Source organism: Rhinolophus sinicus, chromosome 14 (genome assembly GCF_057876585.1).
Source record: "Rhinolophus sinicus isolate RSI-liver-muscle chromosome 14, RSI-T2T, whole genome shotgun sequence".
NCBI lineage: Eukaryota > Metazoa > Chordata > Mammalia > Chiroptera > Rhinolophidae > Rhinolophus > Rhinolophus sinicus.
The window spans coordinates 13,521,388-13,544,278 of NC_142514.1; the positions used below are offsets into that span (position 1 = coordinate 13,521,388).

Sequence of the window (22,891 nt, forward strand, 5' to 3'; positions counted from 1 at the left end):
AGGCTGCTTACATCCACTCACCAGCTGAGGACACAGAGGCCAGGGAAGGGAATCATCCAGCCAGGGTCGCAGAGCCAAGAAGTGGGGGTGCTAGGGTGGGAGCCTCATCAGGGGGACTGTGCCACTCTCCAGGGGCTCCCAGGGCTCTAGCCCCCTCTGTTTCTCTCCTGTCCATCTTACCCACACACATGCCACCCCCCCACACACACAATAGGCACATGGCACCGACTCCCAGGCCACCAGGCTCTCAACGAGAGGCGACTATGCCCCCCAGGGCACATCTGGCGATGTCTGGAGGGAGACAGTTTTGGTTGTTACAACTTGGCGGAGACGGGGCTCCTCCTGGGTCTAGCAGTGGAGGTCAGGGATCTGCTCAGCATGGCCCCCACCACAGAGGTGTGGGGCCAATGACAGTGCGAGGTGGCTGCCCCAGGGCAGTCAGGCTCACCTTTCCAGATGTGAGACGGGGGCTGCCTGCCAGATGTGGGCACCAACATGCCTGCAGGTGTGGAGGGACGTCTTCCGGACACCTGGGTAGCCACATGGAGCACAAACCTGACACAGATTCTCTCCTCCACTAAACTCTCCTCACGCTCCCTTCAACTGTTTGTCAACTAGTCCTTGACTTCTGGGCTTCTGCGTTGGTCTCTGCATTGTCCACGTTTAGGAAGAATCTTGCTAAGTCAGTTCAGCCAGAATCTCCAACCTCGATATCTGGCCACCCCCAATATCTATCTGATGGGGTTCCTCACCCCTTACTCCCCACTCCAGGTGGTGTCTGATCACCCTGGGGTGATCCTGCCTTCAGCCAGCGTCACGGTACCCCTGGCGTTTCCTCTTAGTAAGTTTCCATCCATTGACCACCGCCTCCCCGGCCCCCGCTCCTTAGCTATAAATTCCCACTTTTCCTTGTATTTGGAATTGAGTTCAATCTCTCTCCCCCACTGCAAGACCCCATTGCAGTGGCCCCCTTTGAATAGTCTGCCTCACTGCGCTTTGACAATTGTCACTGAATACTTCTTTCTTTAGCATCCTTTTCAGATGGGAAGAGAGGCCTGTGGACTAATTTCCTTTCAGATGCGTGGGGAGGGGCCAACTCCTGGTCAGATTTATAAACCCCCATCCTCTGCAGGCCAGAGCATCCTCGGGGTGGGGACTTTACCTGGCAGCTTTCGACAGGGAGGGCAAGGGCGGTGGCTGGTGGTGGTGGGAGGGAGGGAGGAGGTGGAGCCTTCTTTTTCTAGGGCATGTGTCACCTGCATCCTGCTCAGGGGCACTGCCCTGGCACTACCCTGCCAGTGTAGGTGGCAGTGTGAAGCTGGAGCCTGCTCCCCAGAGCCTTTGGAGCAGATTGCGGATCTTTGGAGCCCTATGTCGCTGGCCCCCCAGAACCCAGAACATGGCAGATGGGGCGCAGGCCAACCCCAAAGGGTTCAAGAAGAAGGTGCTGGTTAGACACCCCTTTGGGTGGAGGGGCCCAAGTCTCAGGGCCTCGTCTGCTTTGAGGACCTCCAGGTACGTGCCTGCTCCTCTGGGGTGGAACCCTCCATGGAAAGCAGCAGAGATGGGAGTGGGAAACTGGTTCCTTAAATCCATTTCTCTAGCAAGGAGAGCTCTGAGTCGCTGAGTGACGGCTGAGAAATATCAATGCATTTTCAGCATTAGAAGGGCCTTAGGGATCATCTAGTCAATCTTCATGAGGCGCTTGAGATCCAGAGAGGCTAAGGGGTTTATCCGAGGTCACACAGCATTTTGGAAGCAGAGTGGGGACTAGAACCAGGGACCCAGGTCTCTTGGCTCTGAGTGCAAGACCCAGCCACCAGGTTGGGTCCCGTGACTTCCTAATGCAAATATGGAAGGGAGGTTGGTTCTGATCTGCAACAGTGACCCGACCCCATGAGACAGTGACCCGACCCCATGAGACAGTGAGCTTCCTGGGTTGGAAGCTGACGCAGAGAGGGTATTGCTACTCAGGGTCAGGGTGGGGGGAAAGGAGGCTTCTGGTGCCTCCAGGAGGTGCAGGCCAGGGGGGAGGTGCTCGGATCTTGCAGGAGGCGCTCATCACAGGGCTGGGGCAGCAGGACGCAGGGCATCAAGGGATGGCACTGATGGCGCCTGGTACGACCACGAGGCCAAGGCGTGAGCAGCAGGCCCTGAACCGCAGGAAGGTGCAAGGGCCAGACTGAGGACGTGGCTTCTTCCTCTCTCAGGTCTAGCCTGGCTCTGATGAAGTTCTTCACCATCGCCATCCTGGCCGGCAGCGGTGAGTCCAGGCTCTGGGGAGTCTCCTCCTGCTTCCCCACCCCCAGCCTTTCGCCCTTGACCCTGGGTGCCCTGGGTCTCTATTCACTGACCTCAGGCCTGTCCTTCATCTCTCTGGGCCTTCAGTTCCCTGCTCAGCCCCTGCCAGGCTTCACCCTTTCTCTGGGGCTGTTTATGCCTCCAGCCACCTGTAAACACGCTACGGGTGGTTGGCATTTATGAGCCTCGAAGGGGCAGGGCCCAGAGCTGAGCAAGCATCGTAAAGCGATGGTATTTGCTGGATGTTTGTGAACAGGAGCATGTGTTTGTGTTCGTGTGGACATGTAGACAGGATTAATGAGTTGGTGCGTGGATGTACACACGTGTCCATCCTATGTGTGGGTGTATACACATAGGTGTGTGTAGGTGTGTCTGAGCATGTAGTGATGTCTCTATATAACACACATCAGTAACGTGTAAGTGTGTTAATGGGGGGCTGTGTCTAGAGTGTGTATATGAACATAGGGGTGCGTATATCTGTATGCAGTCTGTGTGGAGCAGCGGTGTCTACGTGAGTGTACAAGACGATGGAACAGGTCTGGGGACTTTTTACCCAGGCTGGTGGCCCCAGGTATATGGACTGGGGACAGCTGAGGCCCCTGACACAGATCTGACCCCACACACATCCAGGCGTCCTGGTGGCCGGTGCCTCAGGTAGGTGGGAGGTGGACGGAATCTCTGGCTGGCTCTCCATCCAGCCTCTTACACGTCCCAGAACACAGCCACGTTTGAGGAAAAGAAATAGCAGAAACAAAATAAAGTGAAATGTGGCCAGACCTGAGAAACTGTTGGTTCAGTTCAGACAAAGTGACCTGTTATTTAGAAAATTACCACTTGAGTTCAGCCCGAATGACGGGTCAGGGACAGAGCCCTGAGCCAGACTGGACACAGACTTTGCTTCTCCCACTTGGAGTGCGAGTGTGGATGTGGCCTCAGCTTCAGGCCACAAGTTCCACTCAGGGGGCTGCGCGCGTATGAGTGTATTTGTGATGTGTGAGCGTGTGTGCATGTGTGTGTACAAGCGTGCACAAGCATATGAGGTGAGCATGGGTCTATCTGTGAGTGTGAGGTGCATGTGAGTGTGTGTACAAGTGTGTCGTGTGTGGCGGAGAGTATGCAGTGGGTGAGAGAGTGGTGATGTCTGTGTGTTTGTCTGTGAGTGAGGTGTGAGTGTGTGTGTGTGTGTGTGTGTGTGTCCACCCTGTGTATAGACAAGTGAGTTTCTCACTCTTCTCTTGTATGTGACAGCTGATGGTTGGGGGGCCCTAGGGACGGAAGCCGCCCCCTGGAGTAACACCTGCACAGCTAGTGGGGGGGGGCGCGGGGGGGGAGGTAGGGGCCTGTCAGGCTGGGGGAGTGAGGAGGCCAGGACCTCGCATGGCGATCCCTCCTCAAAGCCATCCTCAGATTTAGGAATTGAGGTCAAAGAGGTTATGCAACCTGCCCGCGGCCTCACAGTGCTAATGGAGAAACCTGTTTACAAACCCAGTGTTTGACTCCCAAGCAGCCTGGCCCACACATTTTTCTCCAGCACCAAGAAGCCAGCAGAGCGGGGGTGGGAAGCTAACATTCCCGGGGCACCCCTCCTGGCCCTGTTCTCCCACTCTCTTCAATGGCCATCACCGCCAAATCTCTGGGCAGCTCAGAAGACAGTCTCAGGCCTGGAGGACACAGGGTCCTCTCTCTTCTTGCTCTGCACCCCAGCTTAGACACCAGTGTGGCTCTAAACCATCCTCTTAAAAGTCACCTGTCATTCTCCCTACTCCTTTCCCATGTCCTCTTGTTTGTTCCTTATTCTCTGTAACAACGAAAATCACGAAGCCAATAAACAGGAAGACCCAGGTGGAGGAGAATTCCCAACATCAGCTGTCTGAGGGGGAAGGCAGGCCTGGCCCAGGGTCCCCACAAGCCACAGGAGACAGTGGGCACCGTGGAGGGAGCGAGCGTCTGGTGCGTGCTGGGCTCGGAGCTGGGCACTGGCCTGGTTCATCACTGGAGATCAGGACTGTTGTGCCCATTTTACAGATGGGAAAACATAGCCCAAGGGAGCTGTAGTTATGGGCCCAGGTCTGTCCTATTCCAAAGTCTGTGCTCTTCTCACTAAGGCATGTTGAGGTGGTGAGTTCCCTGTCACTAGCGATGTGGAACAACCACGTCTCAAGAAGCAAGTAATTGTGGCCTCTGGCATTCCATTCAGCCTCTAATTTCTGAAATTCTTGGCTCTTCCCTCTTCTGGTACATTTCCTCTTTCAGGCAGTGGAGCGGTGGGGAATGTGGAGAGAGCAGAGACAGGGTGCTAAACTGGGCACCTAACCCTGGGCCCGGCAGGCAGAGCCCAGTGTGGGTGAGGCAGGCAGTAACGCCACTGCCTGGTAGTGGCAGCACAGCTCTGGGGCACACAAACCTGGCATCATGCCTGGGCTCTGCAACTTCCAGGCTGTATGACCTTCACCGTTCTGTGCCTTAGTTTGCTCATCCATAAAATGGGGCTAGAGCAGCTCTCCTGACTGTGTGTGGCAAGGATCTGAGCTTCGGGCTCGGTTGTTGACTCAGCCAGGAGCCCAGCAGGCTGGGAAGCTGGGGCTGGGGAGGGGCAACCATGTCGCTGGGTGGGCTGGCTTCCAGGTACTAGGACGCTGATTTTGCTGGTACAGGAAGGGTCGTCGCCCTATCGCTGTCTGTGAGACACTGACAGAGGGAAAGTGTGTGTGTGTGTGTGTGTGTGTGTGTGTGTGTGTGTGTTCACTGAATGACCAGAGCACCCAATCATCTCTGGATTAATCCTGAGATGCACCAGCCCCAGGACAGTGGTTGGAATGCTGAGTCCCCACTGGGGACACAGGAGCCAGGATAGGCCAGAAGGGCCCAGAATCAAACCCTTGTGTTCAGAAGAGCATGTGGCATTTGTGAAGCCCCTTATTGTTTCCCCAGGCACTTGGACTTTCACTGTCTGGGTCCAAATTCTGTCTCCACTGGTTTTCAACCATGTATTCTTGGACAAGTTACTAAATGCTCTGGGCCTCAGTGTCATCATCTGTAAAATGGGACAGTCACACTACACTAGTGCCTCGAAGGGCTGCAGTGAGCACTGGATGAGTTAATGCACGGAAGGGGCCCAGGACAGTGCCTGGCACAAAGCAGTCCTCAGCAAATAGTAACTATTAGTCTTTTCTCAGGGCCATAGGGCTTAACCTTAGGATGTGGATAACACACCATACTCGGTGCCTTGCGGGTTGCTTCCTTCCTCCTGCTCTGCCTGCCTGCCCACCCGCCTTCCCCTGCCCTGAGGTGTTGGGAGGACAGACAGTCAGATAGGGCAGGGAGCTCACGGCACCCCCTTGGCTCTCTTCTCTTGCAGTCCTGCCTCTGGCCCACAGCAGCCTGTTCAACCTGAAGTCCATGGTGGAAGCCATTACGAGGAAGAACGCCATCTTGTCCTTCGTGGGCTACGGCTGCTACTGCGGGCTGGGGGGGTTCGGCCGGCCCATGGATGAAGTGGACTGGTAGGTTCTGAAACACCTGGCCTTCTGTCGGGACCAGATAGGGGCAGCATAGGTCAGACTGATGTCCATCTCTGAGAGGTGGGAGAGGGCCTTTTCTCCAAAGGATAAGACTCATTTGATGAGTTAGTGAGGATGACAACATGAGACAGACTTTTGACCTGTGTCCTCTCCAACCATCTTGGACTCTCTATTGTCCATCTCCAAGATCTTGGGCTTGGGAGGCATCTGAACTCCCACTCTTGCCAGGAAGGAACTTTTGACCTGCCCCAGCACGCATGAGAGCAACAGTCCCGTCGTATGCTTGACAAAGGCAAGGGCGGTGACCCCGGCCACCATCAGACTGGAGGCTCGGGAGGACAGGCTGTGAGTGCTTCCTCCGTCAGACTGGGAGTTCCCAGAAGCCACGGCTTATCTCGTGTTCCTATCTCCCCAAAGCAGCCAGCACCAAGTCCGGTAGTACTGGGAGCTTGATAGATGCATGTTGACTAATTGTCTTCCTTCTACCAGAGGTGATGGGGACAGCCACCCCACATTTGCTTCCTGTCCCGACCCACCCCACCCACCAGCCCCCATTCAAGCCTTCAGACCTTTGTCACTCCCTGGCCATATCATGCCTGGTCAGGTACGGCCGCTGCACATAGTCAGTCTCCTCCAACACTGACTTAACCCTAACCCTCCCTCCTACCCTGATCACATGGCTGGACCACCTGATCCCTCCTGCAGCTGCAGTCAGAGCTTCAAGGGGGAGAGCTAGAGCCCTGGGCATAGGACAAAGAGGCAGGACAAGAACCTGGGGTACAGGCTGGCTCTTCCTGGCTATGTGACCTCAGGCAAGTAGTTGCCCCTCTCTGGGCCTCAGTCTGAAGCTCTGACCAGTGAGGAAGTGGAAGAGATGGTCAGGGTCTGCTGGTGAGAGATGGGCCAAGTCTGGCTATGCGGGCCTGCTCTCTTCTACCTGCCCCTAGGTGCTGCCATGCCCATGACTGCTGCTACCAGAAGCTCTATGACCAGGGCTGCCACACCTACGTGGACCACTATGAATACACCATCGAGAATAACACAACGATTGTCTGCAGTGAGTCCCTCCCCCGACACCCTCCCCCAGGAAAAGGGTGTGGGCTGCCAGTTCTCCCAGCTGGGGCCCTGTGCAGGCTTGCCAGATGAAACACAGAAGGTCCAGTTAAATTCAAATTTCAGAGAAACAACAAAACATGTTTTCATATAAGTATATCCTAAATATTGCATGGGATATACTTATACTGAAAATTAAGTGTTAGCATAAAATCAATTAGTCTTCATATAGAATTAAGAATGAGCATAAATATGTCCCATGTAATATTTGGGACATACTTATACTAAAAATGTTTATTGTTTGTCTGAAATTCAAATTAACCAGGCCTCTCTTCTTTGTGGTTGTTTGCCTGTGAATCTAACAACTGTCGCTGTGGTTCTAGCACATCTCCCTGATATGTTCTGGTCCCCCAGCCCGAGTTGGCTGCTGGTTCTCTAGTCCTGGAGAGTCCTAAGCTTTGGGGAGTGATTTGGGTTCAGGGGGCCTCGGGAGAGCCCGGATCATCAGGTGATTGTGAGAATGTGTGACATGCTGGCCTGGGAGTTGGGAGACCGGGGTTTAAACCCGGTCAGCACCTCCTTGCTGTGTAACCCTGGGCAGGGTTCTTCCCTATCTGGCCTCAGTCTCCCTGCAGGTATATGGAAGGGTTTAGAATCAGAGTAGACACGTTCCCTTCCAGTCTGTCATTGGGACCCCATCAGAACATGGCCCCATCACAGGACTCTCTGTTTCTAGGATTCAAGCTATTGGAGCCAGGCCTGGCTGAGTTCCCTCTTTACAGTGGGCTTTCTATGGCCATTCCCCAACGGAGGGGTTTGGCATCCAAGCTAATGGCCCAGGTGCCCCTGCCCCGCCTCCCCTTTGTGTCCCTCCCTGGGGCAGCAGGTGCCCCCTGGCCCAGTAGGGTGGGCAGCACGAGTTCCCTTTGTGTCCTATCTTAACCAGGCTCTGTTCCTCATCCTTCACCAACGGCTCACCAGCAATTCCAGCTTTGCAAAGAAACTCAAGTCTCCTATTCTCTGGGAAAGAGTCTGGGGGGATCTGGGCACATCTGGGGCCCTTGGGAGCTCAGGGTCCTGTCATCCTCATATTTTGCTGTTCAAACATTGGGTGGAAGGCCTGGCTTGAGAGAGACGGAGTGGCCCCATTAAAACCACAAGCAGTGGTTTTCATGGTGGCTTCTGGAGATTCCTGCGGGCACGGGGTCAGATGCTGTGGAGGAGGTGATGGAGGGGAGTCCTTGAGTGATCCAGATGGCTCTTTAACATGTTATAGCTTAGAGGCTTCTCTTTCAGCTGCTTGATGTATTAGCCTTCTGCAAACAGTTTCATTTAAGAGAAACTATTCTGCTGATGCGTAATGCTGGGCAGGATCTTTCTCACCTGGCCTGTCTCCCCACGGCTCATGGAAGGGTTTGGATCAGAGCAGACCCGCTCCCTTCCAGTCTATCAGCGGAACCCCACTAGAAGGTCTGAAATGTTTGCAAACCATTGGCTAGCAGGTGGTTCTCAAAGGGTGTTCCGCAACTTGCACCATCAGCACCACCTCGGCACTTTTTAGAAATGCAGGTTATCAGGCCTCATCCTGACCTACGGCACCTGGAGCGCGAAGGCTGGGGTTAGGCAGTCTGTTTTAACAAGCCTTCCAGCCGATTCTAATGTGCACCTAAGGTGGAGAAGGATGGGGTAAATGATTTCTGGAGGCTAATATTAATAACACAGCAACAGCAGCAGTTACCACGTATTAAGCATTTGCTCTGTGGGAGTCAGTGAGCTAAGCTCTTTACAAGTGTTTTTTTCACTGGATCCTCACCAGGAACTCCCTCAAGGGGGTGTGTTGTGCGATTCTGTGATTGAAGCGAGGAGGCCTGTGATGACAGAGAGCAACTGGCCTTGGGCTGGGGAGTTCCTGACACCTGAGTTTCTGTCCCAGCTCTGCCTTGGGTTTGCTGGGTGACTCAGGTGAACCCATCCCCCTCTCTGGGCCTCAGTTTCCCCAACGATGTAATGACATATTGGACTTGAGTGGTTCTCCGATTTCCGCATGCACCAGAGCCACCTGGAGGGCTGTTAACACAGGCTGCTGGGCCTGACCCGCAGCTTCTGAGCCCACAGTCCTGGGTTGCAGCCCCGGCCGCTGGTGCTGCCCGCCCTGGGACCACATTCTGAGGGCCACTGGGCCCTCAGAGTCCATGCTCTCCCCTCCACAGGAGATCTCAACGAGACGGACTGTGACCGGCAGACCTGCGAGTGTGACAAGAGCGTGGTGCTGTGCTTCCAGAGCCATACATACAACGAGAAGCATCGCAACTTCCTCAATATATACTGTCAGGGCGTCACGCCCAACTGCAGCATCTACGAGCAGCCCCAGGAGAACACGACCTGCCCACACACCACCCCGGCACCCCAGAACACGACCTGCAGACCCACCACCCCGGCACCCCAGAACACGACCTGCAGACCCACCACCCCGGCACCCCAGAACACGACCTGCAGACCCACCACCCCGGCACCCCAGAACACGACCTGCAGACCCACCACCCCGGCACCCCAGAACACGACCTGCAGACTCACCACTCCGGCACCCCCTGCACCTCCCTAGTGTCCTCTGGGCTTGGACAGAGAAGCGAGGTTGAGGTTCCTGCTCTGGGGACCAGATGTGTGGAGCAGGTAGAGGTGGGGGCAGATGGGCAGCCCACAGGCTGCAGTGCCACCTCCTCCCTGCAGCCCTCCCGGAGCCCCACCCCCACAGGACTCAGGAAGGCCTGGGCCCTGACTGTGGCCACCGTCTCCTCCAGCCCTGCACTGGGTATATCTAAGTCCGGCTGCTGGTCCTGGATTGGCAGGGAACATGTGGCTTGTTGGGGTGTCTCCTGAGTGTGGAAGATGAGGCCTGAGCGAGAGGCCCCAGGCTTACAGGTTCCTGGCAAACATGGGAGGAGGCAGGGTCTAGCCCTCCAGCCTCTCCCCCTGCGCCCCCCCTTAAGCAGCAGCCAGGCTAGTGGGTGGAAGGATCCCAGACCTCACTCTCCCTGGGCAGGGAGAGGGGAGTCTGCAGCCCACGTCAGAAGTTTTCTCAATGGGGAGGAGCCTGAGGGCTGAGACGCACCTGCCACCAAAGGCAGGAGTGGGGGGGTGTGGGGGGCAGGCAGGAGGCTGTGTGGAAGCTTCAGCAATGCAGTAGGGAGGGGAGAAGGTGGGAGGGAGGGGAGACAAGGTGAGGGACAGCTGTCCAGACCGGAGTGGTCTCGGCAGCAGAGGCAGGGCAGGGAGGCCTTGGGGATGCAGGACCCCCTTGAGCCCGGGCTCCCAAGGATGCCTGCAGGACTGTGGGCAGAGGCAGAGCAGGATCAGGCCTGGGCAGGGCCAGCCTTCCGGACTCTGCCCAGCAGGGCTGTCTCCCCAAGGGCACCTTCCCTGTCCTCCCTTGCCTTACCTCTTGACCCAGGGTCAGCGTCCTCCAAGTAGCCAGTGCCCTGCCTTAACCCCGCCTTCTGCCTTTGTTCAATGTCAACCCTGAGCACCCACTGACACCGCGCTGCGACCTGCCTGGACACCGAGAATAGCCACCAGGAAGTTCGACCTGACCTGGCAGTGCCCCCAAGGACCACTGGCACTGTGGAGGGATAGCCAAGAAGGGTGGCGACAAGGAGAGGTGTGGGGGTGGGGAGAGACGTCTATGAAAAAGATGTCAGGACTGGATAGAAGCCAACTGCAGCTTCTAGTACACCAGCCTTCCGGACTGAGGGTGGAGCTGTACCTGGAGTCAGCTGTCACTCTATGTGGGAGGAAGCCCTTCCACTGCTGGCCGTGGTGTGATGGCTGTGGTCCCCATGTACCCTGACCGACCTGCTCCAACTCCCTCCTCCTCACCATCCAGGACTGCCCCCGTCATCTCTGAGCGAAGCCCTCACCAAGCCGGGGTGGAGCCAGGACAGTGCGCCTGGAGCGCCCCCTGGAGGCAGGGACTGCAGAGGCCTGGCCCCTTGACTGTGGGAGCCCAGGTGGTACCCCGCATGTGTGCACACATCCTCCCTTCCTGAAAGCCTGGACCAGCATTTGGAATGAGATTCTGCTGCAAAGGATCTGCCTGCACCCCACCTCACCCCAGACGCTCTCGGATGTTGCAACCCCCAGAAACCCCCTCAGGACACAGCATGCCCTCCTCAAACTAATAAAGACCTCCTGTCTCAACTCCCCACTGCTGCTGGTCCTCCTTGGCACCGTATTCACTGGCCAGGCATTGGGAGAGGGCACAGTGATTCCCTCCGGACGCTGAAGCTCTGGGGAAAGCGGGTTCCCTGCCACCAGCACCTGGCATGGCGAAGTGGCCCGGCTCCTGCAGAGGCAAATGTTGGGAAGGTTGGAGATGGGGCCGAGGCCACAGGCACCAGGGTCCGGCGGTCGGACAATAACAACGACTATTGGGCTGAGGGCTTGTTGTCAGATGTCAGTCTCCCCCATACCATCCCTGTCTATTGAACTGAGGCCCAGAGAGGGCAACTAACTTGCCTGAAGTCACACAGGTTGTAAGTGATGGGACTGGGATCTGAATCCTCTGCCTCTGACTTTCAACTGCCCCTCCTCATACCTTCCACAGGGTGACTCGGGCAGCGGGGGCACTGACGTGAGTGACCGAGAATCCAGGAGGGGACGGGGTCCTGCGTCCTGAACTTGGCCCCTTCTCTGCCTTCAGGCCTTCCTGTCATGAGCATCAATTCCCCCGTGTGCACAGGGACCACAGCAGCTATTTCAGATGTTCCTCAAAGCCACGTGTTTTCTTGGGGTCACTAGGGTTGATCTCTGGGGAAGGGGAAGCTGAGCACATGGGACGCTGCCACCCCCAACTTCATCCCCATTGAGCAGCCCTGCTTTTCCCGTGTTCTACATGGAGCTTTCACATAAACACTGGAAGGAGAAAAGAGATTCTTGGGCTAAAATTTTTTAAAAGTTTGAAAACTCCTGGACAAGATTGCCCATTGGTTCATTCATTCCATGGACCTATATCGATGGTTTCCTATGGACCAGGCATGATGCTGGGCTTCAGGGTGGACGCCATACAAGACATAGCCTCTGCCTGCCGGAAGCCCACAGCCTGGTACCAAGGGTTTCACGGGGAGCACGGAGGATGAAGCCCCAAGTGTGTCCTGGAAGGGACCCCGAAGGGGACAAGGGGTGGAGCTGGGATGGTGTATTTGAGGTCTCTGGAAGTGGACAGGAGGAGTGGGGGTCACATTTTTTAAAGAAGGGGCTCCTTGTTTCTAAGTCTGGGGGGTGGGGTGTGGGGTGATCTCTCCTTCCTCAGGACTCTTTCCCAGTGAGTGAGGTCTTTTATACTAAGGCTTGCTTCCCACTGGGTGTGGGGGTGGGGTCTGCCATTAACAAAGATTCTCCTTGCCCAATCTTTAGTCAGGCTCCTCCCGAGACCGTTTCTCAACCAGGCCTCAACCTCTGGGTTTCCAGGTCCATTTCAGCATTACCAAGTTTTAGTAAGAACTCTGCCATGTTAGTTTAGCAAGAATCCCCACCCACCATGAATAGCTCTCCAGATTCCACACCCTCCACCATCCCCAGCTGATAGCTTATGCCCTGGCCTGCCTTCAGCAAGAATCCTGTTAGGCCAGTTTAGCCTGAAGTATTCCATCCGCTTAGCAATTTTCCATCCACCTTCGCTATGAATTCCCATTAAACAAAAATGAAGATTGGTAATTGTCGAATTCAGAATTGAGCCCAGTTCTATACTGGCCCCTGAAGCGATAGTTCTTGAATACAATTTGTTTTTACCGCTAAAACTAGGGCCCAGCATCTGGTTTTCTAACAGGCGTGGTGCCGTGACTTGGACGGCATCCGGTTCATCACTGGGTCCCCAGGCCTCTCACCCAGGACCCCAGGTGTGCACCTTGGAGGCCTTAGTCTTCACTCCTGACTGATGGCTCAGAGTCCATGGGTGAGGCCACTCTGGCTAACTGTCCCCTCAAGCACGGCTTTGATTCCTGTGGCTCTGAACGTCCTCGAGAAGCTGGGTTCCAGTTCCAGGCTGCTTTGTCTGAAAGGTACCTACAGGGCCGGGAGTCTTTCTTCCTGGCTCTTTCTTCTGAGTGGGAATTCACTCCCTGACCCTCAAGGCTAGAAACATTTCCCAGGCTCTTTGGAAAGCTTCTCTGTTCTCTCTGTTTGATCCTGCTCCCCGCAAGGGAACTTCTCAGGCCACTGAAACCCCCCTTCTCAAACCCCTGCTGAATTTGTCATTTCACTGGTATCTCGGGAAACGTGAGATCTCCCCAAACGGGCTCCTCTAAGACCTCTCCCTTCCCATCTCCCCCCTCTAACCCCCTCGGGCTTCCCTTGAACCTGTTGATAGGACCCCCTTCGCACCTCTATCTCCTCCATCCCCTGCCCACCCCAGCAGGCCTTTCCCTCCTACTCCAGCCCCTCTACCCCTTATAGTCACTTGAATTTTAGGCTCCTCCCACTTCATCAGCAGCTTTTTAGGAACTCAGGGACCCCTGAAAGCAACTACCTGAAGCTCAAAAGAAAAGAGCTCATTGGAAACAGACTGGATAGTCTATCCACTCAGAGGGACTTTGGGGACATCCACACGGTGACTTCACATCCCCTCGGTCTCTTGCCTCAAATGTAGTCCACAGCCTTCTTAAGAGTATATATCAGGGCAACGGAAATCTTAAACGTCTCCTCCACAAATACCGTAAAAAGCTTTCGCCCTCCCTCATGTTGAAGAAGTAATCGCAACTTGTTCCACCTGCCGGAAACATTCTGGTAAAAAGTATAAAATGGAGTGAAGCTGAGACCCAACTATCTACATAAACCAGAAGATTTGTACCGTGTTTCCCCGAAAATAGGATATAGCAGACCATCAGCTCTACTGCATCTTTTGGACCAAAATTAATACGAGACCTGGTCTTATTTTAATATAAGACCGGGTATAATATAATATAAAATAACATAACATAACATAATATAATACTGGGTCTTATATTATATAAGACCCAGTCTTATATTAATTTTTACTCCAAAAGATGCATTAGAGCTGATCGTCCGGCTAGGTCTTATTTTCGGGGAAACACAGTATGTCTTCTGAGTTATCAACATTAAAGTATAATATAAGCATACATTTTATTTACTTGGGTTTACTAGTTAACTAGGGTATTGTCATATCTATTAGATGTTTACAATTATAAAAATTATAAATTCAACCCAAGAACAAATGCACAAGTAAAGATGCAGTTAAAATGAATTGCTTGATTTCCACTACTTCACGTAGATCAAACACAGCAGCAAAACAGAAAACCCATGTCTTTAACTTTTTAGGTTTTTGCTTTATGATACTTGCCTAACATGCATGGGCTATAAAAATCGTTAGCAGGGAAATAACTTGAGATGATGGCTAGTTTTGTTTAATGTTATAAGTTGTCTGCCTTAAAACATTTCCCAAAATCTTTTCAGTAACTTGTAACCTTAGAGTTATGCTAAATTAAATTAAGTGATTCATTAACTATCTGGATCATTTCTAAGAAAGATAAACTACTGAAACATTAATTACTTAGCACAAGTTTAAGCTTATGTGCTTTTCGGCTTCTTATTTTTATACGACATAGAGAAATATACTGGGGGTGTGAAAAAATGTATACACATGACCTGTATTCATCTTTTGTTATCTGTATATATTGAATATTACAATTTTAATACAGTTTTTTCCTTTCTTAAAATGTGTGTACATTTTTTTGGCACCCTCTGTATTTGGGTCTGTCAAATACATACATGAAAAGTTGTACTAGAGGAAGCATACATTTCTAGAAATTGTGAGATAATATATTTACAAAATTTGCTAATTTACCATAGAATGTTGATATACGGCAGACAGTTAACAACTGTCTACTTCTTTATTTCCACTGAAAATTAAGGTTACTCAGAGTTAAGAATTCTAATCAATACATGTAAATAAAAATACTAAGAATAATAGGGATGAAGACAAAAAAATCGGTATACAAAACAGGCAAGATTGTAGGATATATTTTTGTTAGGGAAAAATGAGAGTAATCTTGTCTTAAAGTAGTTGTTTTGAGGTTGTTTAAAAGTTGGTTCCAGAATAAGAAAGAGGAAAATATAGGACAAAAAGATTTTTGAGTGGATCTAGAAAGTTGGAAAGTGTTTGCGGAAAAGAAGTTTTATGTGCAGACAAGCTGGCTAAGATTGAACTAATTTATCTAGAAAAAAATGAGCCACAATAGTGTATCGATGCAAAACCAGAATTTGGTTTTTCTCTGTGTGAAAACAAGTTTTCTTGGATTATTGGTCTGCTCTTTATAAGAGATTGTAAAAGATTTTTCTTCATCTTTGAGTAAACTGCGGAGGAAACAAAGATTTTTTTGTTTTATCAGAACAATTGCCTGTGCTTATATTAACTGTGTCATTGATTTTTTTTTTTTTTAAAGAGAGCCCAGATTTCTTACTTTTAAAAGAGCTAAGGATTTTTTTGGTTTGTTGTGTTTTTATATTTTTGACAATTTTGCCTTCCCAAAATCAAATCCTAAATGAAATCTGGATCTCAAACTGACCTCAAACCGGCCCTTTCCAGAGAGCTCTGGAAAATCTCAAGGGATTTGTTTTTTCATCGGTAAAAAGATGTTAAAAATAATTTGGTTTATTTGACATGTTGAATTGCATGACAGGCATTACCAAATAAGAAGAGATGCTTCAACTTTTCCTAAGTTATATTTGTATGAGTAAATATTTTAATCTAACATAAATATTTCAGCAGTTGTATGCAGTTCATAGAAATTTGTCAATGCCCTTGAGTTGAGGTTCATGAAATGTTCTGGTATAATGTGATCCGCCACGATTCCAGTTATTATCTGAATATGTTATATGTCACAGAGACAACCTCATTTCTTTGTCAATTCTATGATGGTAAATTTTCATCAGCTCTTTAACCACGGCCCGTTTAAGCCTTTTGTCACCGATAGATAGTTACTGTTTTCTTCTGATGCCGTCCTGAAAGCTCATGCAATCAATCAGCTAGTAGCCAAAATACTTTGTCTTCATACTTTGTGAGGGGTGTAAATGTCTAACTAAATGTATACATGGAGTATAGGTGGAGCTATGAATAGCTTTGTTACATTATTTGGTACACCTGAAACTAATAAAAAAAAGAAAGGAAAAAAAAAAGACTATTTCAGTGACCCAAGGAAAGGACTATGACAGGTACTCTAGGGAAAGGTTTCTGATGACACTGAATAACTTTGAGCCCACACCACTGGACTGAATAAGGATTTCCAGAACAAATAGAGAAGCTGATGAGTTCATTAAGCTGCTAACCCAAGATCAAGAAGAAGGAGAATTAATTACATGGGACTGAATTAACCGATGAAGGATGATTCCAGCTTTCGTTTGGAACACTGCTGGTTCTTTCATGTTCTATTTTCTGGACTTAAGGAATGCCTTTCCCTTTTATCTTACGCTATCGATACCATATGACAATTTAGTAGATTATACTTTTGTAAATAGAAACGAAACATTTATCTTTCTCACTGCCTGATCCCTCCAGAAGTTGGAAACTCTTAGGAAGTAGTCTTCTTTTCATGGTAATGCAATTCTTTGCATAAATTCAATAAGAATCTGCTTCCCTTAGAACAGAACATAATTGGAAACTGGGTATATTACCAAGGCTTGAGTGGAATTTCATAGTTGAGAATGATGTGCATAGAATACGATTTAAGGAACTGGAGTTGACTTTATAGAGCCAATGCTTACAAAGTCCTCCTGGAGAAAACCAGCCTGGTACCTGTAGAGATGAATAAGGAAAGTCAATTCCTGGCAGAATGAGGAAACTTAGACTATCTGGGCAGCCTTCAGAAAGAGAAATTCACCCAAATCTACAGGTATAGAAAGAAAAATCTGCTGGTGAGCTCTTGGTTTTGCTATCCCTAGCCTTGAGAGGCTTTTAAAAGTCTAGTCTGAGATTCCTTGTGAAAAGTTCCAGCCACACAAACTCAAAAAGGCCTCTGTGGTCAATGACCATTCTTGCTACCTGTCTGTGAATAATTGCTCCAAATTTAATTAGACTAATTTTGTAAACGGTAATCAAAAGGGGGTGCATTATTATAGAGATAAATAATACACCCTCATGGGCTACTAAATTATAGTCATGTTCAATGTCTTTGAGCTATTTTTTGCCCCTGGGTTAAACTACATTTTCTGTTCTACTTTGTTATCTACCTGTAAACTGGACTAGATCCTGCATCTTACACATTTTGTCAAGTCTTCTAGTTCCCTTCAAGATCTTGTTACAACTCTCTGAGCTGATGTTTCCAACTTTCCTCCCTCCCTGCTGACTTGGAGTCATGGAGAACTAAAACCGACTGCCCAGACCCTTTTTGGGACTATCTATGGAAGCCCCACGTGCTGAAGCTGGATGCTTCATGAACTGACTTTGCCACTGATGGCTGTGCCATCACCAAAGACATTCAAACGATAAACCAGGAAGTGCGCTGCGTTGCCACTGCTTTCCTCACTTCCCCTCTAAAGATGCTTTAAGCTCAACATCTAGAAATCTCAGTTGGCTACCCTCTGGACTCAAAACTGGGTTTAGTCAGCTCCAACCATTCATCTTTTTCCCCCCACAGAAATTCCCCCTCATTGAAGTGAAGGCTCACACCGTCCAGCGAATATTCTCTATTACCAAGTCTCAGGAGATGGTCCTACTGGTCACCAAGGAACAGAGGTGACCAAACGAGAAATGGACTCATTCAGAGGAGAGAATGTCTCTTCTGTCCTTGAACAAGAAGAGGGACTGACAAAGACTTTCTCCTTGACCAAACTTAGTCAGGCTCCTGAGACCTCTTCTCAACTAGGCCTGGACCTTTGGGCGTTTGAGTCCGTCTTTGCATAGCTGGTTTTAGTAAGAATCCTGCGATGTCGGTTTAATGAGATCCCCTACCCACCCTCATTATCTGATCAAATGCCTCACCCTCCAACATCCTTCAGGTGACATGTGATCACCCTGCCTGCCTTCAGCAAGAATTCTGTTAGGTGAGTTTAGCAAGAACTCTCCTACCCTCTTAGTAATTTTCTGTCCACTGACCCCTTGACCCTGCTCCTTAGCTATAAATCCCCACTTTTCTTTGGTCTTTTCAGAATTGAGCCCAGCACATACTGAGGTCTTTTCCCTATTGCAATAGTTCTTGAATACAATCTGTTTTTACCACTTTAGCATCTGTCCAGCTCTGTTTACTGCCACACCATCTCTGCCCAGACCTGGGCCAATCTTCTCCACTCTCTGAGAATCACTGCCCCTCCCCGCCAGCCTTCAAACCCTCCAGGGTGGGGCTGCCAACTCTTCTCCAGAACTTGGGCGACACCTAGTGGTGATGGTAGGTCACCACCGACCTGGTGCTCCCCACCTCCAGCCCCTCCGTTTTGGAACCCAAAGTGAGAGACCCTGCCCCAGGCTGGCCGTGCTCGGGAGCACAGGGAATGGATGAGCATTTCCAACCTCCACCATCTTATCATTGCTGCCAACACCGCCTCTCACAAAGAGCAGACTGGGTGCAACCCTGGGTCTGCCGCTCACAGGCCACATGGCCTTTGGCATGTCAAGGCCATGTTGCTTCACCCCCTCGAGTCTCGTTTCCCCCTTCTGCAAAACGTGGAGAATAATGAAGAGCCCAGTGCGGGGTTTGAGGATGGGATGAGGCCACGGGCGAGAGGGCCTCTAGCACAGGGCCTGGCGTGGAGAATGGAAACAGTCAGCTCTGGGGACTGCTGCCTCTGACTGTGTGTTGGGCCAAAGGTCCTCAGGGCCAGACTGGACAACAGCCGCAGGTAGAAGGAAGGAGGAGCTGATGGAACATTCACGGGGACATTCGCCCCCAAACGGGACTCTGAGAGAAGCAAAGCTGTGCTTCTGCAAGAAAACCTGGTTCCCTGCCAGATGTGAGGGGGAGAGGGGGAGAGGGAGAAAGGTTCTGTGGGTACTTATTGCCCCCAAACCACAGCCGGGCCCCTGGCACCTGCCCAGCCCTGGTCTCAGGCTCAGGACTGGCTAGGAATGCAGATAGGCGGCCCTCTGCTCCCCCGAGGTTGGCACAGCAATGCTGGCTGTTCGCTTCCCCAGTTGTGTCTTTCTAACAAGCAACTGACACCGCCCACTGTGACAACAGGCGAAGTGGGGCATCAGGAGGCAGGGATGTACGGTACAAAAGGCACCAGCACATGGCCCTGCCACAGCGACCCTGCTGGAACGCCCACACTCCCTGGGCACGCAGCCCAGGGCCTCAGGATATCAGGGCCCAGGAAGCAGAGTGGGACTTATAAAGGACCTACTGTGTGCTGAGCACTGTGCTCAGAGCTTTGTGTGTCATCTCATTTAACCCCTTAGCAACCCTAGGAGGTGGGGCTATGAGTAGCTGTTTATAAAAGGAGGAAACTGAGGCCCGGAGAAGCTCAAGGTCATGTAACAGAAGCAGAATCCTCAGTGCCCAGCCAAGTCTTAGTACACTGAACATTTGTGCAATAAATGAAAGAAAGAAAGAAAGAAAGAAAGAAAGAAAGAAAGAAAGAAAGAAAGAAAGAAAGGAAGGAAGGAAGGAAGGAAGGAAGGAAGGAAGGAAGGAAGGAAGGAAGGAAGGAAGGAAGGAAGGGGAGGGAGGGAGGGAGGAAGGAAGGAAGGAGGGAAGGAAGGAAGGAAGGAAGGAAGGAAGGAAGGAAGGAAGGAAGGAAAGAAAGAAGCAAGGAAGGAAGGAAGGAAAGAAGGGGAGGGAGGGAGGGAGGGAGGGAGGGAGGGAGGGAGGGAGGGAGGGAGGGAGAGAGGGAGGGAGGGAGAGAGGGAGGAAACAATTTAGTGGCTTAGCCAGAACCAGATTCTAGGCCTCCCTCCGGGGCGTGTATTGAAACGCTTGGAGCAGCTACCCCGGTTACTGCTTACCCCAGGTCTCTCCAGAACTGGCTTCCTGCTGGGACACGACTGTGAAAGGAAATCTTAGGGCAGGAAGAGTCAGTGCTGGGCTCAAGTCCCCTGCTCTGTCACATGCTAGCTGTGTGACCTTGAGTCTCAGTAAATTTGAGATTTTTAACAGCATCTGCCTGAAGATGGGTCAGCTTTCTGTGTATGAAGCCAGCCCTGGGCCTGGACAAGGCGAGTGCTCTGTATCTGGAGGCTGCCTGGTCCAGCAAGCACGGTTTGGGGGACACGTCTGGACTGCCCTTCCTCCCCAGTCAGGGTTCTGGAGCCTGGGCCACACCCCTCCCAGATCTCTTCGTTCTCCCTCCTGGATGTGCTCCCGCTGCCTAGTGAGCTCAGTCATGCCCGGCCCATCCCAGGAGCCACCAGGCCCTGCACTCACTGACCCAGAAACCCACTCACCTCAGGCCCCAACCCCCCTCTAGGGCCCAGAGCCACGCCCACATTGCCCAATGCCACATTCCCCCATCTGCTGGGCCAGTTTTACAGACACCCCAGAAGTGCGAATGGGAGACAGCGACTCTACCTGCCACAGCTGACACACACTCTCAGCGCAGTCATCCTAAAACAGTGACAGCCTCTCCCCAGGGGGCACTGAATCCATGGCACATCCTTGGTGGACAGTGTGCCCACCGCTCCACCTCCCTGTCTGTCTGACAGCTTCAGCCAGAAATAAAGAAACACCGCTGATCAAAATTTCCAGAGAGCGGTTGTAAAAATACATCTGCGTTCCAAGTCTGTCCCCTTCGAGGCAGGGTGCTTGCTCCAGCCACAGTGCCAAGCGGCAAAGAGACTGAGCATTACTGAGTCCCTATGATGGCCACGCACGTCCTCCCTGTGTGAATCAGCACATGCCATGGTCTCAGTCAGCTGTTTTGCCCACGAGGACACTGGGGTGAAAGGAGCTGCCCGAGTTCTCCCAGGCGGCCAGCGGTGGGTGGCTCAGAGTATTGGGCCCCCACTGCTCCCAGCCGTGGTAGAGTGACCACGAGATTCTCCTCCACCCAGCCCTGCCCACCTCATCTTTCACTCGCTCCAAAATCCACCCCCACAGTGCATGCTCCCCACGGAGCAGCTTGCAATTCCGTTCCAATTCCTCTTGGCCTCATGTCATCCAACACAGACATCAGTGATTTAAAAAAATACAGAAAAGGACTAAGATCCTTGCCCTCATGAGCTTATAGTCTAGCGGGTAGACAGACAATGAGCAATGGCTGTAAGTGAATGTAAGTGCATTGAGTGGCAGAAGAGAACTGGGAGGGCGGGACAAAGAAGAGGGGAAATGCCAGTGGGGGTGGTGGGTAGTATTAAGTAGGGTGGTCGGCATGAGTTTTATTAGCAAGAGAGATTCCAGCAAAGGAATCAAAGGAAGAGGGCGAGAGCCAGGGGGGAAGCGCCTTCCAGGCAGAGGGGACAGCCAGGCAGAGTCCTCAAGGGTGGGCCAGGAGCAGCACCGAGGCCTGAGGTGGGGCGGGGAGTGATGGGGAGAGTACAGGAGGCAAGGCCAAGCTTTGGGGAGGAGATGACCATGGGGCATCAGAAGACGTTGGCTCTTACTCAGAGGCAAACGGGGAGCCCTTGGAGGGATGAGTAGAGGAGGGACGTGGTCAGACGTCAGACACTGTGCTGACCGGTGGCTGTGTGGGGACGAGGTTGCAGAGGCAACCTCTGCAGGTGGAAGCGGACAGAATGGTGAGTGGCAACTGCGGTAATCCAGGCAAGAGGTGATGGTGGCTCAGACCAAGACCAAGACGGAAGCCATGAAGGCAGTGAGCCGTGGTCACATTTTACATTTTTCCCGTCTCGCTTTACTTTTTAATAATGCGTACATTTGACTGAAGTATTATATAAATACAGAAGCTAGATGTATTTTGAAGATAGTGCCAACAGATTGGATGTGGGATGTGAGAAAAAGAATTCAACATGCAGGTTTTTGGCCTGGGAGGGGGCAAGGATGGGTGAGGGCCCCTCAGCGGAGATGGGGGGAAGCAGAGGCTCTGCACACCCCCCTTGGCCATCCCAACTCCTGCTCGGCTCTCAGCTCTCAGACAGATGTCAGCCCTCCACCATCCCTCTGGGAAGCCTTGCCTGAGCCTCCTGGAGGGTGGTCCTTGCTCCCCAAGCCGACCCCAATTGCAGCATTTCCCAGCCTGCTTTGCCATCCCCTGCTGACTTATGTCGTCCCTGGTCTGAGAGCAAAGGTTCCCACGTCTGCTGCATCTTTATTTCTCTGCCCTTAGCCAGGCATGGAATAGCCCCTCAGTGGGCTGCTGAGGGGACGAGAACGACCCTTGTAGGAGAGCAGGCTTTCCCAGTGAAAGTCACCGACGTCCTGTGCAGTCCCACCTCACTCCTCTTAGAATCGGGGCAGCAACACTGAGCAGGCCTTGGATGCCATCACGGGCCCCGAACAGGAGCCGAGGCCCAAGGACTGGAAGACAGCCTGGGTCTGTCACTAGAACCCCTGTCCTCCACACTGAGCTCAGCCCTGGTCCCTTGTCCTCTTCTGTGGCAGGAGGCCAGACACCTCCAGTCCTGAGCTGGACTCTGCTGTGGTCAGAAACGCCCAAAGAGGGGAGGGGCCTGGCTTGGGCACCGTCCCCTGGTTCCATGCCTGCCTTTCTGCAACTGTGTCCCTTACAGACTTTTAAGAGCCTCGCTGAGGCCCACTAACCTCAAGATTCCCTTCTTTCTGCAGTTGCAATTACTACAGCACATGCGGGTGGGTGGGGCAAGTAGGAAGAACAGACCAATTTACCACGTGACCATGTGAGCTGAGCCAGGCAGAGCCCAGGAGGCCTGGTCCCCAGACCCTTTGCTGACCACCCACCTCTGGCTCCCCTTTCTGTCTTCATACCAGTGACAGCATCACTCAATCCAGATTTTAAGGGTCTGAACTTGAACTTCCAAAAGCTGCTATGGCTCTTAACGTTCTCCCCAGGATATTTAGGCCCAATTTTGTTTGTTTTCTTTACATCTCTGAATCCCCATCCCCAGCGGGGGCTCAATAAATGTTTGTTGGGTGCCTGAGTGATCA

At 51.9% G+C, this 22,891-nt stretch overlaps 1 protein-coding gene across 1 annotated transcript; it reads left to right on the top strand.

Moving 5' to 3' along the window:
• Positions 1-1,214: 1,214 nt before the first annotated feature.
• PLA2G2F (phospholipase A2 group IIF) lies at positions 1,215-11,041 on the top strand. The gene is made up of 5 exons (XM_088789924.1): positions 1,215-1,515; positions 2,211-2,263; positions 5,660-5,804; positions 6,770-6,879; positions 9,086-11,041. The coding sequence occupies exons 1-5, from the start codon at positions 1,400-1,402 to the stop codon at positions 9,475-9,477; spliced, it is 816 nt and encodes a 271-aa protein (XP_088646050.1). The 5' UTR covers positions 1,215-1,399; the 3' UTR covers positions 9,478-11,041.
• The last annotated feature ends 11,850 nt before the right edge of the window (positions 11,042-22,891 follow it).